This window comes from Lithobates pipiens, unplaced genomic scaffold, assembly GCF_037356315.1.
Source record: "Lithobates pipiens isolate NorthernLeopardFrog02 unplaced genomic scaffold, aLitPip1_a1.2 Scaffold_18, whole genome shotgun sequence".
NCBI lineage: Eukaryota > Metazoa > Chordata > Amphibia > Anura > Ranidae > Lithobates > Lithobates pipiens.
The window spans coordinates 352,510,100-352,523,815 of NW_027507758.1; the positions used below are offsets into that span (position 1 = coordinate 352,510,100).

Below are 13,716 nucleotides of genomic sequence, written 5' to 3' on the forward strand. Positions count from 1 at the left end.
ACTTCTACTAAGGAAAAATCCCACCCAGCCTATAAACCTTTATCCCTAACCTGTACGTGGTTACATAGTTACATAGTAGGTGAGTTTGAAAAAAGACACAAGTCCATCAAGTCCAACCTATGTGTGTGATTATATGTCAGTATTTCATTGTATATCCCTGTATGTTGTGCATACAGGCTTATCTAATATCTAATAGTTTATCTAATAGTTTTTTGAATCTATGGATGCTCCCCGCTGAGACCACCGCCTGTAGAAGGGAATTCCACATCCTTGCCACTCTTACAGTATGCTTTGTTTGCTTTGCAAGCAGCAGCTTGAGCTGAGCTGCTGCCATTGCTGAGCCTATCATCTACTAGGACCATATTTTTGCCACCCAAATGCATTATTTTACATTTTCTACATTAAACCTCATTTGCCATGTAGTTGCCCACCCCATTAATTTGTTCAGATATTTTTGCAAGGTTTCCACATCCCGCGGAGAAGTTATTGCCCTGCTTAGCTTAGTATTGTCCACAAATACAGAGATTGAACTGTTTACCCCATCCTCCAGGTCATTTATGAACACAATAAATAGGATTGGTCCCACCACAAAACCCTGTGGGACCCCATTACCCACCCCTGACCATTCAGAGTATTTACAATTTATCACCACCCTCTGAACTTGCCCTTGTAGCCAGTTTTCAATCCATGTACACACCCTATGTTCCATGCCAACGGACCTTATTTTGTACAGTAAACATTTATGGGGAACTGTGTCAAATGCTTTTGCAAAGACTGCTGGTTGGAAGCTAGACAGTGGAGACCTTGAGTGGAGAGTGTGAACAAGTTTTGCTTTTGACCGCTGGTGATTGCTCGGTTAAATTTTTATGTACTTTTTGGGGCTTTTCCTTGTAGCTTTTTAACACCTTTTTCTGTCACTTTTTAAACAGCTTTTTTTTTTCTTTGATTCCTTCAGCCTTCTAATTAAGGGGAGTGGTTAACTGGTTACAGGTGCTTGAAGCCTATATAACATTCTGTAGAACTCATTGTGATCCTTCTCATCTTTGAGATTGCTGGAACTTAGACCAAGTGGAACTTAACTAAGTGGCGAGTTAAAAAAAACAGAGTTAGTGTTCGAGATATGTTCAGTAAAGTGTTCCCAAGGTAAAGATGTCTGTGAAAAATGTCCAAGTGAAACTGCAAGAAATAATTTGTAAGGGTGGGCAATTGTCCTCTCACCAATGACCAGACTGATTTAATGCCTTCCGGACAGCAGCCCCTGAAGTGACACACATGCAGCGGATCCGCTGGTGGGCCCTTCTCATCCAGGTTGGAATGTTTACACTGCGTGGTAGGCCGCGACCTCTCTCTCCATGCACGGAGAGGTCCCTCTTGCACCAGACCCAGGAGGAAAAGAGCGCAGGGCAGGGCTTTGGCTTCTTATATAGTTCCTCCCAGCAATTTCTCTGATGGCAGCAAAGATCCCTGGGATGTGTTGTCCATGCATAAGGTCATGTGAAGCAATTATCAGTTTGTAGAACTATTCGTCCCACAGTCCATTTATCTTGGCTCACTAATATGATGTCAATTGATAACACTGGACACTAGAGAGACATGCATAGAAACACTGGAGGAACACTATACTTTATAATTGTAGTCCACATTGCCACATCTGCATTTTGTATTTTTTGCGCTATAAACAAAAAACTACAATTTTGAAAAAAAATATATATATTTTTTAACTTTCTGCTATAAAACATATAACATAACATAAAAAAAATCAAATTTCTTCATATATTTAGGTCAATATGTATTCTGCTACATGTTTTGGTAAAAAAAAATCGCAATATTTGGATATTGATTACGAACAAGAAACAGGTGCAGTGCTCACAGCAGGGTAACCACTATGTAAACTTGAAGTAGAATTCAAAGACGGGTGCTCTGGCTCAGATGTCCTCCAATCCCTACCAATGGGAAGCGGCTTCCTGTGGGGGCACTGCAGAGAGGAGTCAGGAGCACCAACAGGGGATCCGAGAATAGGAGGTTCACGGCTACTCTGAGCAATTCCATTGCACAGAGCAGGTAAGTATAAACATGCTTGTTTTTTTTTTCCTTTTTTTTCTTTTAAATGTTTACGTTTAGAATCGGTTTAAGGCACAACTAAAGGCAAAGAGATAAATACACAGTTAAAATACTTAGGGCCGGTTCACACTGCAGGCGAGGCAAGGCGACTCCGACTTGCCTCACCGCGACCTGCCGTGACCTCGGCGGCAACTTGCAGATGACTTCTGTATAGAAGTCAATGCAAGTCGCCCCGAGGTCGCCCAAAAGTAGTACAGGAAGCTTTTTTCTGAGTCGGAGCGACTCGAGTCGCTCCTCTCAGAACGGTTCCATTGTACAGAACGGGGGCGACTTGCGAGAGCGAGGCGAGGCGAGTCGTGTCGCCTCGCATCGCCCGCTGTGTGAACCGGCTCTTACGGTATATGTTTATAATTTTACCTTTTTGTGTTTTACACATACAGTACATTAGCCACACTGCACAGCCAGACAGGTTACGCACACATTTTTTTGGTTAAACAATTAATACTGGTTAACAATCATCTCTTCACCCTAGTCTTTTCATTGAGCAATGGATTAGGATTATTACAGCTGTCTAATTAGCATAGAGGTTACCCAGGGAGCAATATAGCTGAAGCAGCAAATAGTAAAAAGAGACCTGCAACTGAGTTTCCTGGCTGTGTGAAAATAAGTATGTGCAGAGTGGCAGAGCTGTGTAAATCAATAGGATGCCAGTGCAAAATTACAAATCTTTAAGCAGATAAAATAGTAAACACATGTTTTGCTGGTGTATTGACTCTTGGGCTGGATTTTCACTATGGCCCATACACACAATTGGAAATTCTACCAGCAAAAGTCAGATGTGAGCTTTTGGTCGGCGGAATCTCCTCCAGCAAAAGATTGGGAGCAGGTTCTCTATTTTTCTGACGGAAAAAGTTCCAATCGGAAATTCTGATTGTCTGTAGCAATTCTGACGCGCAAAATTCCTACAAAATTCCTACAATTCAACGCATGCTCAGAAGCATTGAACTTCATTTTCTTGGCTTGTAGTGTTGTACGTCACTGTGTTCTTGATGGTCGAAAGTTCAGAGAACTTTTTGTGTGACCGTGTGTATGCAAGTCAAGTTTGAGCGGAATTTCCGTTGGAAAAATCTTGGATGGTTTTTCCAACGGAAATTCCGCTCATGTGTACGGGGCATAAGTGTTATGATACCCAAAACACATTGAAACATACAGTATCTCACAAAAGTGAGTACATCCCTCCCATTTTTGTAAATATTTTATTATATCTTTTCATGTGACAACACTGAAGAAATTACACTTTGCTACAATGTAATGTTCAGGTGATGGTATCCAGAGAAGCTCAGGAGTGGAAAAGAAATCTCTGAAAATACACAATTGTGGGTCTTCTGCAGCGTTTGCTTGTTGCTTCTCAGCTCTGTTTTTTTTACAATATAGGACCTGTAACTGATAAGGGAAAAAAGTTAGTCATAGGCCTTGTGATAAATTTGCAATCGTTTTTTGAAAGTACAAACAAGTGATTAAGTAAACACTTTTCAGGGGAATAGAGACTCAAGGCTGTTGCTGCAGGCTAATTATAAATGGGGAAGGATTACCATTTATTATGTGTCTATAACACCAATATCGAAAGGCTCGATGTTGACTGTATTTACAGATATTTCAGATCTTGGTGTTACAGACACACCTGTTTGGGATCCTTTCCTATTTATTATTAGCATGCAGCAACAGCTCTGAGGAAAGGGGAGCCGTTGTTCCACCGAAACATGTTGGCTTGATCACTTGTTGCTACTTTCAATAAACAATTACAAATTCACCTTGCAACTTACATTCACTGGATATCAGGCGCTCCCTTTTACCAACCTTTACAAGTACTGTACATGCGGAGATGACCTTGAGCCGTACCCAGAGGTAGCAGCCCCAAAACCCTAGAAAGCCTTACCGCCACTGTCTTTTTAAGTTGGGCAGAAATAATTGGACAAAAACTCTTCCAAAGCACCCCCATCATCACCTACCCATTGACCTATGACTGAGTCATTCACGAGCTACTGTACAACCATAAAGAGTTATTTTGAATCAAAGCAGCAATTTGGTAATATGAATTTATGGACGATGGTACAGCTATGTTACAGTAACACTGCATAGTTACTGTTTCACACTTCATGCCACAGAGAGATCACTGGGATATTCTTAGAACATTTAGTCAGAATTTTTTATTACATACTCATTAGATATGTATTTTGCATTTTAGTTGGGTATAGTTTTTTGGGTTATTCATAAACAAGTAGTGTATGCTGACTTAATACAGGATACCTGTGAAAATTGACTGATATATTTATATATTTACAATAGTATTTTGAAATGTTAATTCTGCTACCATAGTAAACGCTTTCTTTTTTTTTCTACTGTCCCTTTTTGTTTGGCACTCAGGAGATAACCTTCAGACTGCCTGCACTGTTGGCAAATCTTCGGGGATGATTCCCTGTGGCAGCAGCTTAATTGTAATAGAAGCCAAAGCTCCTGAAGGATGTTTTCCTGCATCAGTCACCTGGCAAACAATGAAAAATAATAAAGAAGATGAACTTGGATCACAAGTATGTAGGCCCCAAAAAGATTTATTTATGAAAATAAATGTAATGGGATTGAATTTCGAAAATCGTGAATACTTTAACTACTGTAGTTTAGTAAATGAGTTTAAACGTAAAGCGTTCGTTACTCTAAAAAAAAAAAAAAAAAAAGATTCTATTCCCTTAAAGAATTTTACACAGCACAGTGCTTGTGCTGTGTAATTTGCCCCCCTGTATCACCTGAAATACATGGCTGACCATGCCTTGTTCTGCCCTCCCCCTGTAAACTGACCACGGTTTATCATGGTGTCAGGAACCAGGAATCAGATGGAGACTGAAAAAGCTGTAAAACGTACACCTTTTAATATAGTGGTAAAAAGGATGCGAATAGTAAATGTAGTCAAAAATAGCCAGGGTTTGGTAATCATAGTGGGTAGACAGTGCAAGCCAGTAAAATCAGGAAGCCAGAGATCAGCGTAGACAGAGACAGCGAATAAGGACCAGGAAACATAAGGGATGTCAGCCAGGCAAGTCTTTAACAGGAACACAGCAGAGAATCTTCAGATATGTTGACCAGGGCGAAGGCATGGGAGATATGAACCAGACAGTTTTAATAGCCAGTAGGGGCTGGCTGACAAGCAGGAAATGATCACCAGGTGAGGTACTGAGGAACAATGAGTGCTGGCAATTAACAGACAGCAGAGCACTGAGAAGGGAGGGCTGATCCCAGCCCTGACAGAACCCCCTCCTGACAAACCACCACTCACAAGACAGCTTGGAAAACAGACATCAGTGTGTTCTGGGTTTACAACCACAGTGTGCTTCCACGTGTGTTCCATGGATACCGGAAGTAGCTTCACTGGTACCTAAAACCAGAAATGTGTTGACGCGTTTCACCCATCCTTCAGGGCGTCATCAAGGACATCACTTCCGGTTTTCTCACAGCTGCATTTATGTGTAGGAGAGTGGGTGTCTCCAAACAAATTAACCAATCAGGTTAGGAAGAAACCATCTGATGTAATTAAACTTCCACTTCCCTTAACTCACATCATTTCCTGTTATTGCCTTAATTTTGACAAAAAACTTTAGTAACAATCAATCTATTTAAAAACATATATAGTAAGAACATATATAAAAACATTGGTAGATGGCAATAATCCAAAAGTTCATTGAAGTTCATACAATAATAGACAACTGGCAGTCAAAGAAAAAGTAGTTTTAGTCATAAAAAAAAAAAAATATATATATATATATATATATATATATATATATATATATATATATATATATATATATATATATATATATATATATATATATATATATATATATATATTAACAAAAGAAGAAGGAAATAAATAAAAATAAGAATAAAAATAGATACAATAAAAATTAAATGAAATTTTAAATTAAAGCTAAAAACAAATAAAAATGGAAAATAAAAATAAAAATAAAAGAATAGGAAAAAAGAAAAATAAGTGAAGAAGAACATAAAATTTGATGAAATACTAAACATTACCATTTGGACAAAAAACAATTCAAGTCTAATTCAATATTTAACCCACTCAAAGTGCCTAACCTATGTATCCACTGGGTCTCGTTTTGTGAAATTGAGCCCCTCCAATGGGCCTCAACCCTGTCAATTCCACAAAACTTGAGACCCCTACGATTACTGTTGGATTTTACCAACTAGGCCGCAATTTATTTATACCAAACCTCCAACTCTTAGGTTTAAATTGGCACAAGAAAACTCAAACTTTTTAGATCAAACAGGTTTTTTGAGTTGCAGTAAATGCATGATCTGTCGAACCTCCAGATTTAGAACTAAGAAAACTACACATTTTGATTCTTTTTCCCAGGGTAAATCTTATGAGATCAAACAATTTATCACATGTGGAACTACCCATGTTACTTACCTTTTGTCCTGCCCTTGTGGCCTCCAATACATAGGTAGAACCACTAGAAAATTAAGCATCAGGTTATGAGAACATGTAAATAGAATTAGAAAGGGTGACAAACATCATAGTTTGTCCAATTATTTCAGACTGTTTCACAACAGTGATCCTAGGGGTCTCAAGTTTTGTGGAATTGACAGGGTTTGAGGCACACTGGAGGGGCTGCAACCTTAAGAGATGAATTTCATAAAACAAGACCCAGTGGAAACATAGGTTAGGCACTTTGAGCCCCTACGGGTTAAATATTGAATTGGACTTGAATTGTTTTTTGTCCAATTGGTAAGGTTGAGTATTTTATTTTATCAATTTTTATGTTCTTCTTATTGTTCTTCTTCACTTATTTTTCTTTTATTTGTATTTTTATTTTCATTTCATTATTTTTTTTAATATATATTTTTTAATATTTTTTTTATTTATTTATTTAATTTAATTTAAAATTTTCTATGACCGCCAGTTGTTAATAGTATATTATTGTATGAACTTCAATGAATACTTTGTGGATTATTGCCATCTACCAATGTTTTTATATATGTTCTTTCTATATATGTTTTTAAGTACACCGTCTGTTAATCAAAATGACAGCAATAACAGTAATGTGAGTTAAGAGAAGTGGATGTTTAATTACATCAGATAGTTTCTTCCTAACCGGATTGGTTAATCTGTTGGAGACACCCACTCTCCTGCACATAAATTCTGCTGTGAGAAAACCGGAAATGATGTCCTTGATGATGCCCTGGAGGAAGGGTGAAACGCATCAATGCATTTATGGTTTTACGTGCCAGTGACGCTACTTCCAGTATCCGTGGAACACGCGTGGAAGTACGCTGCGGTTGTGAACCTGGAACACAGTGATGCCAGTTTTCCAAGCCATCTCGTGAGTGGCGTTTTTGTCAATGTGCTGCCATTCAGTGCCAGCAGTACTTCGCTAAATGCCTTTCTCTCTTCTTTTAATACATATCGTCTTCCCTGGTCCGCATACTAATTATTTGTGGGAGCCCCTCTGACCTTGGATTTAGCATTGTGACTCCACTAAGCAATTGTTGACCCCTGGACTGCAAAGCTGAGGGCCTACAGGCTCTGGTGAGTGGGGTCACAAGAGGGAATTTCTTGCTCTTTCCATTGCGTGTGGTCTCTGAACATTTTCCTTTAACCTTGATATTTGTGTTGCCATTGGAAGCACTTGACACTTTATTTACATATTTTCCCTGTGTTATTTACCATTGAGTATTTGTTTTATTGCACTTTGAACTTTATTGTTTATATGCATTTATACTTTTTTCATGGGCGCTGTTAAAACGTATACATCCTAAACGTACAGGAGGCTTCCGCAAGCGCACAATAAAGAAAGGTCTCTCTCAGAGTTTGGAGTCAATCAGAATAGCAAACCTGATCAACTTCTCCAGATCTGTCTCGGGCTGCTATCTCATCTTTGATGTTATCTGAGAGACCATGAGAAAAAGCAGCCATGACGGCCTCATTGTTCCAAGCGATGTATGCTGCCAGAGTATGGAATTCAATGGTGTAATCAGCAACTGTTCTCGTACTCTGTTTGATGGACATGAGGCTCTTGGCAGCAGAAGTAGAGCGAGTGGGAACGTCAAATACCCTTTTAAAAGGAAGCCATAAACTCTGGGTAACTCAGGACAGTGGGTTTTTGCATCTCCCGTAGAGGGTATGCCCAAGCCCAAGCCCAAGTCAGGCACTCACCTGTCTTAATTAATGCAATGTGCCCAGTGTACCAGCTTTATTAAAAAAATTCTGTTCTGGGGCGCATGCACGAGGCTCGACATGGCAGACGCTCTTCCTTAGAGCTCCGCACTCCCCATTGCTTTACCGGATCGTTTATGGCAATCTGAACCGATCTTTTGCTTTGACTTCTATGGGATCGCTCTCTGATACAGCGCTGTACCTCGTGGTATGGTACTCACGGGACCCAAGGGCAAAAACAAGCCGAAACCCATTAAAGAAGCTTTGGCCCGGGCCACCTCCAAAATGGCGGTGAAGGCCTTAGCTAAACACACCGCTGCATCTCCGGCAGGCCTCGGACAGCGGTGATGAAGAGGACACTGATACTAATCTCGGCATTTCCTCACCTCTACCCTCTGCAGGTATGTCACAAGCTGCCTTTCTAAAACATATGGAGTCTATGCTCCAGAAAGCTCTCAAGAATACCTCAGACCAGATAACTGATAGGCTCTCACGAGAAATTCGTGAGATAGGCCAGCGTACTGCTGATCTGGAGACGAGGGTAGATGACATGGAACTCACCCTCCGGGAGCACTCACAGGATTTCTCTGTGCTCAGGGAGGAGAATGCTACCCTGCTATCCCGCTTAGAAGATGCCGAAAACAGATCCCGTAGGTCCAATTTACGTCTACGTGGAATCCCCGAATCCATTGATGACATACAGTAATTCACCACTGCACTGTTCCAGGAACTGTCACCCTCTAACCCGATAGAACGGCTGGAATTCGTCAGGATCCACCGGGCCCTTACACGCCGTCAATCAGATGGTCCCCCTCGGGATATCATCATAAAGTTACACTTCTTCCGCACGAAGGAGCAGTTACTTAATGCCGCCCGCAAGAAAGAGGAACTCATTTTTCAAACCCTTTTCAAAAAAGTATCAGCTTTTCTTTGATTTGGCCCCCCTGACTATAGCTAAACGTCGCGCTATGAAACCCCAACTTCAGATTTTAATGCACCATCAACTTAAATATATTTGGAGATTCCCTTTTGCCCTGCAATTTACACATCTGGGACAACAGCATTCATGCTCTTCCCCGGAATCTCTGCAACAGCTCCTGGAAACACTTCACCTGGCCCCACCGGCCCAACCTCCGGAGACCACGCTACCGCGTACACCCGCCTGGTCCGCTGCTCACCCGTACTCAGCTACGCCTAAGCGCAATTCACTAGACCCGGCTTCTGTTCGTAAAGGAACTCCATTATGCCGATACGAAGACACCTTCCTTAGCCTGAAGTCCCGTACCCCATGCTGACTTGTCCATGAGAGCCTTCTTTTTTTCCCTTCTTGGTACTCTTGGAGTGCCCCCACTGTGTCCCTGGTGCACAGGTTTCCACAGTCGCCTTGCAATGGTGGCATTACTTCTCATGGCTCCTCAAACTCTTAATTACTATGTTTGTTTTTATTTTTTACTTTTTATTTTTCCTCACTGCTCCTTCTCCATCATGCTGAGACCCAGGGATTCCTACTGAGGATTGAACAACTTACTCCTATCGAGGCGACCCTTGGAACTTGCGTGCCCCTTGTGGAGCTTTTGACAGGGTTCAGTCATGCATTTATATTTCTTTTAATCAGACCAGTTGTATATCTCTATTGTTTTTTCTTTATGGGATTTGAACGCTGGGGGGGGGGGCGTGGGGGGGGGTGATGTTTCTCTTCCCCCCCTTTGCCCTTGGGCACCCTTCCTTCCAATTCTTGTTTTTTCTCTTTTTTTTAGGTACCCCCGTATCGCATCCTCCTCTAATGTTAAGTTATATAACTGGTGATTTATGTCTTCTACCGTTAGTTCCTCCATATAAGTCTATTTGGCTGCTGATCTCCTCTCCTCCTTTTTTCCTCCTTCCCCTTCTCCCCTTCTCTTCTGCTCCTTACCCCCCGTGATCCCTCCTCTCCAACTCTTTTTCCTTTTCTCCTGTTCTCCTTCCCTCCTCTCTCCCCTTTTACTCCCCCTCTTTTTCCACCCCTGCTTCCATTCCCTCTTTCTCCTTCCCTCCCCCTCTTTCCCCCCATCCACCCTTCCTAATGCCCCTGCACTATCCCAAGGGATAGTTGTATAAGGCCCATCACTGGAGGCTCTGTGCTTTTTTGTTAATGTTTAAATGTTTATGATATACCTATTCAGAATGATACTTTAAGATTTACTGAATTGTTTTCCTTGTTAGATCCGTTTGCAGCGGGGAGTTGTCACTGCTCCCCCACCTTTCAGTGCTCTCTCTCTGAGGCCGTTTTTTGTTGGCCACAGAGCTAGTGCGCTATTTAGTCGGGCAACACAGGAATTATTTACCACTTCTCAACTTCAATGAGGTGCCCTACGTTTGGTACACTACACTTTCTTCTTCATCCTGCTTTCTGTCTTTATCCTCTCTTTACTTCTCCTTTCTCATTCCCCCCTACTGGTCAGGTGGCCCCTTTGCCCCACCCACCGCCGTTTAATGATCCCCTCCGTCCACCCAGATGGCCCCCCTAAACATACTCTCCCTTAATGTTAAGGGACTTAACTCCCCAAATAAGAGGGCCAAGGCCTTCCGCACTTTTGTTTCCCTGAAGGCCGATATTGTTGCCCTTCAGTAAACCCATTTTTCTACTCGTAATACCCCTAAATTTTTTAGTTCCTGTTATTCCCCTAGTATATACTGCCTCTGCTGAATCTAAACAAAGAGGGGTTTTACTAGCCTTCCATCAATCCTTGCCCTTTAAAGTGACTACAGAAATCAAAGATCCCGCTGGCCGTTACATCATACTAATAGGTCTACTGCAAGATGTGGAAATGACCTTTGTCTCTTATTATGCCCCTAATGTTAACCCCATCCCCTTTTTCTCTCATCTACTGCAGGTAATTAGGACGCACACTAAAGGTACTTTAATTATGTGTGGTGATTCAAATCTGGTACTCCACCCACATCTTGATAAAACGCCCTACTCTCCGGATCATTACTCCCCTTCGTCACAACTACGTAGACTACTCCACCAATTTTCCCTCCTGGACACATGGAGAGAGTGTAATCCATTGAAGAAAAATTACACTTACTACTCTTACCCGCACAATTCCTTCTCTGGAATTGACCATATCCTTGTTCCAATCGCATCCTCTCCAATTTTACAACAATCTGTTATACATCCTATTACATGGTCGGACCATTGTGCTGTGATCACTATGATCTCATCATTAATACCTCGCACTGATAATAAAACTTGGTGCATGAATGAAGCCCACCTCACTAATCAGTCCTACTGTCTAGATATCCAATCAGCTCTTAATGACTATCTCTTACATAATGCCACACCCAATATCTCACCGACCCTGCTTTGGGAAACACACAAACCAGTGGTCAGAGGTACATGTATCTCCGTTGCCACCCACCTTAAACGGGAGAAGAAGGCCAAAACTCACAATTAGAGTCTGACTTTCACCATCAGTTTTTGCTATTTCAGGCATCCCCATCTAACACTAATAAAAAGCTACTAGAAAAAACTAAGCTGGAAATGGACCTTCTTTTGGCTGAATCTGCGGAAAAGTCTATCCGCCGGTCTAGCCACAAGATCTACACCAAGGCTAATAAGCCAGATACCTTTTTGGCACTCCGCCTTAGGCGACCGGATCATACCCACATTCCTGTTAGACTTCGGCTGGCTAACGGCAACCATACCAGTAACCCCGTCAGAGTTCTCTCTGAATTTCGCAAGCGTCTTGCTGATTTATATAAAGGGCGGGGCTCTTTTCCTTCTCAGGAGGCAGAGACGCTATTCCAGGTCATGCCTATACCTAACCTGCCTATAGATAAACCAATCTCGGTCGATGAGGTACTCAGTGCTATTAAAACACTCAAACCCCACAAGCGCCCTGGTCCAGATGGCCTTCCTGGCATATACTATAAAAAATTTGCAACTTCTTGCCAATTCGTTTAACGCCCTACTAAAGCGACAATCCCTCGATCGTGACACCTTGACTGCCATTATTGCCATGATCCCCAAACCCAACACCGATCACACCCTCTGGTCCAATTATAGGCCCATATCCCTTTTAAATTTGGATGTGAAATCCTAGCTAAAATTCTTGCTTTGAGGCTTAACCCAATAATCGGAAGCTTGATTCACAAGGACCAGGGGGGTTTTATCCACCGCCGTCAGGCCAGTGACAACATTCGCCGGGTTGTGCTTCTACAGCACATAGCAAAATCCCGTAAGATCCCCATGCACCTCCTATCGCTTGATATCAGGAAAGCTTTTGACACAGTCTCTTGGCCCTATCTACACTACATTTTAGGACGTTGGGGCTTTGGCCCCAATTTCTTGCAATGGGGGAATTCATTATACGCTCACCCACAAGCATATGTAAAATACTCTGGTTTCAGCTCAGAGTGCTTTCCCATTCAGAGAGGAATGAGACAGGGCTGTCCCTTATCCCCGCTATTATTTGCCTAATTGAACCCCTCGCAGCCCTCATTAGATCGAACCCGAATATCCATGGCCTAGACATAGCCTCCATGTCTCATAAACTTTGCCTCTTTGCCGATGACGCTCTACTATTCGTTACCTCCCCACACATCTCCCTGCCTAACCTCCAACAACTTTTAACCAAGTTCGCAAGGATCTTGAGACTAGAGGTCAATCAGGCGAAATCCAAAGCCCTTAATGTGTCCCTTCCATTGACTGAACTTAAACTCATACAGATGAACTTTCCCTTTCAATGGTCCCCCTCCTCGATCCCCTACTTAGGAATTAAATTAACTAGCGATCCCGCCCACTTATTCCAATCTAACTATTTTCCAATGCTAAAATACTTGTCCTCCCTACTCAATACCTGGCTGCCCCTCCACGTATCCTGGCTTGGTCGCATCGCAGCTGTGAAAATGTCCCTGCTGCCTAAATTGCTTTACCTTTACAGGGTTCTCCCGGCCACAGTCCCACCCTATTTCCACAGGGCGATCCAGAGCAAGGTATATAAATATATCTGGGGCACTAGGACTCCACGCATTTCTAGATCCATTTTACTTCGTAGTAAACTTAATGGGGGCTTAGGAGTCCCTAATTTCCTCCGTTACTATCACTCCGCTCAATTAGCACAACTAACTCTCTATCATGCAAAGACGGAGATTCCCCTTTGGGTCGCCCTGGAGGCCATAGATATACATCCCATTTCCATCGCCAATCTTCTGTGGCTACATGCTTCAGCTCGGGGCCCTATATCTAACCCCATAACCCAGCACTCCCTAAGAATCTGGGACAAACTGTGTAAACCATTTAAATTGCTCTCTCCACATTTGCCCTTACTATTTGGCCAGCCCTCTGCCTGGTCTAATGACTTGACCATAAATTTGGACGCGGACGATTGGACAAGGATATGGGCAACAACTAAGCTAGCATCACAGAATGTGGTCGCATTGGAAGCCAG

At 42.1% G+C, this 13,716-nt stretch overlaps 1 protein-coding gene across 1 annotated transcript in view; it reads left to right on the forward strand.

The window, feature by feature from the left end:
* The window catches only part of LOC143988156 (putative cation-transporting ATPase 13A4), a 160,862-nt gene that overhangs the window by 94,054 nt on the left and 53,092 nt on the right, over nucleotides 1-13,716 (forward strand). The window contains exon 20 of the mRNA XM_077487485.1: nucleotides 4,486-4,649. Coding sequence (XP_077343611.1) covers nucleotides 4,486-4,649 — 164 coding nt within the window. The remainder of the gene's footprint in view (nucleotides 1-4,485; nucleotides 4,650-13,716) is intronic.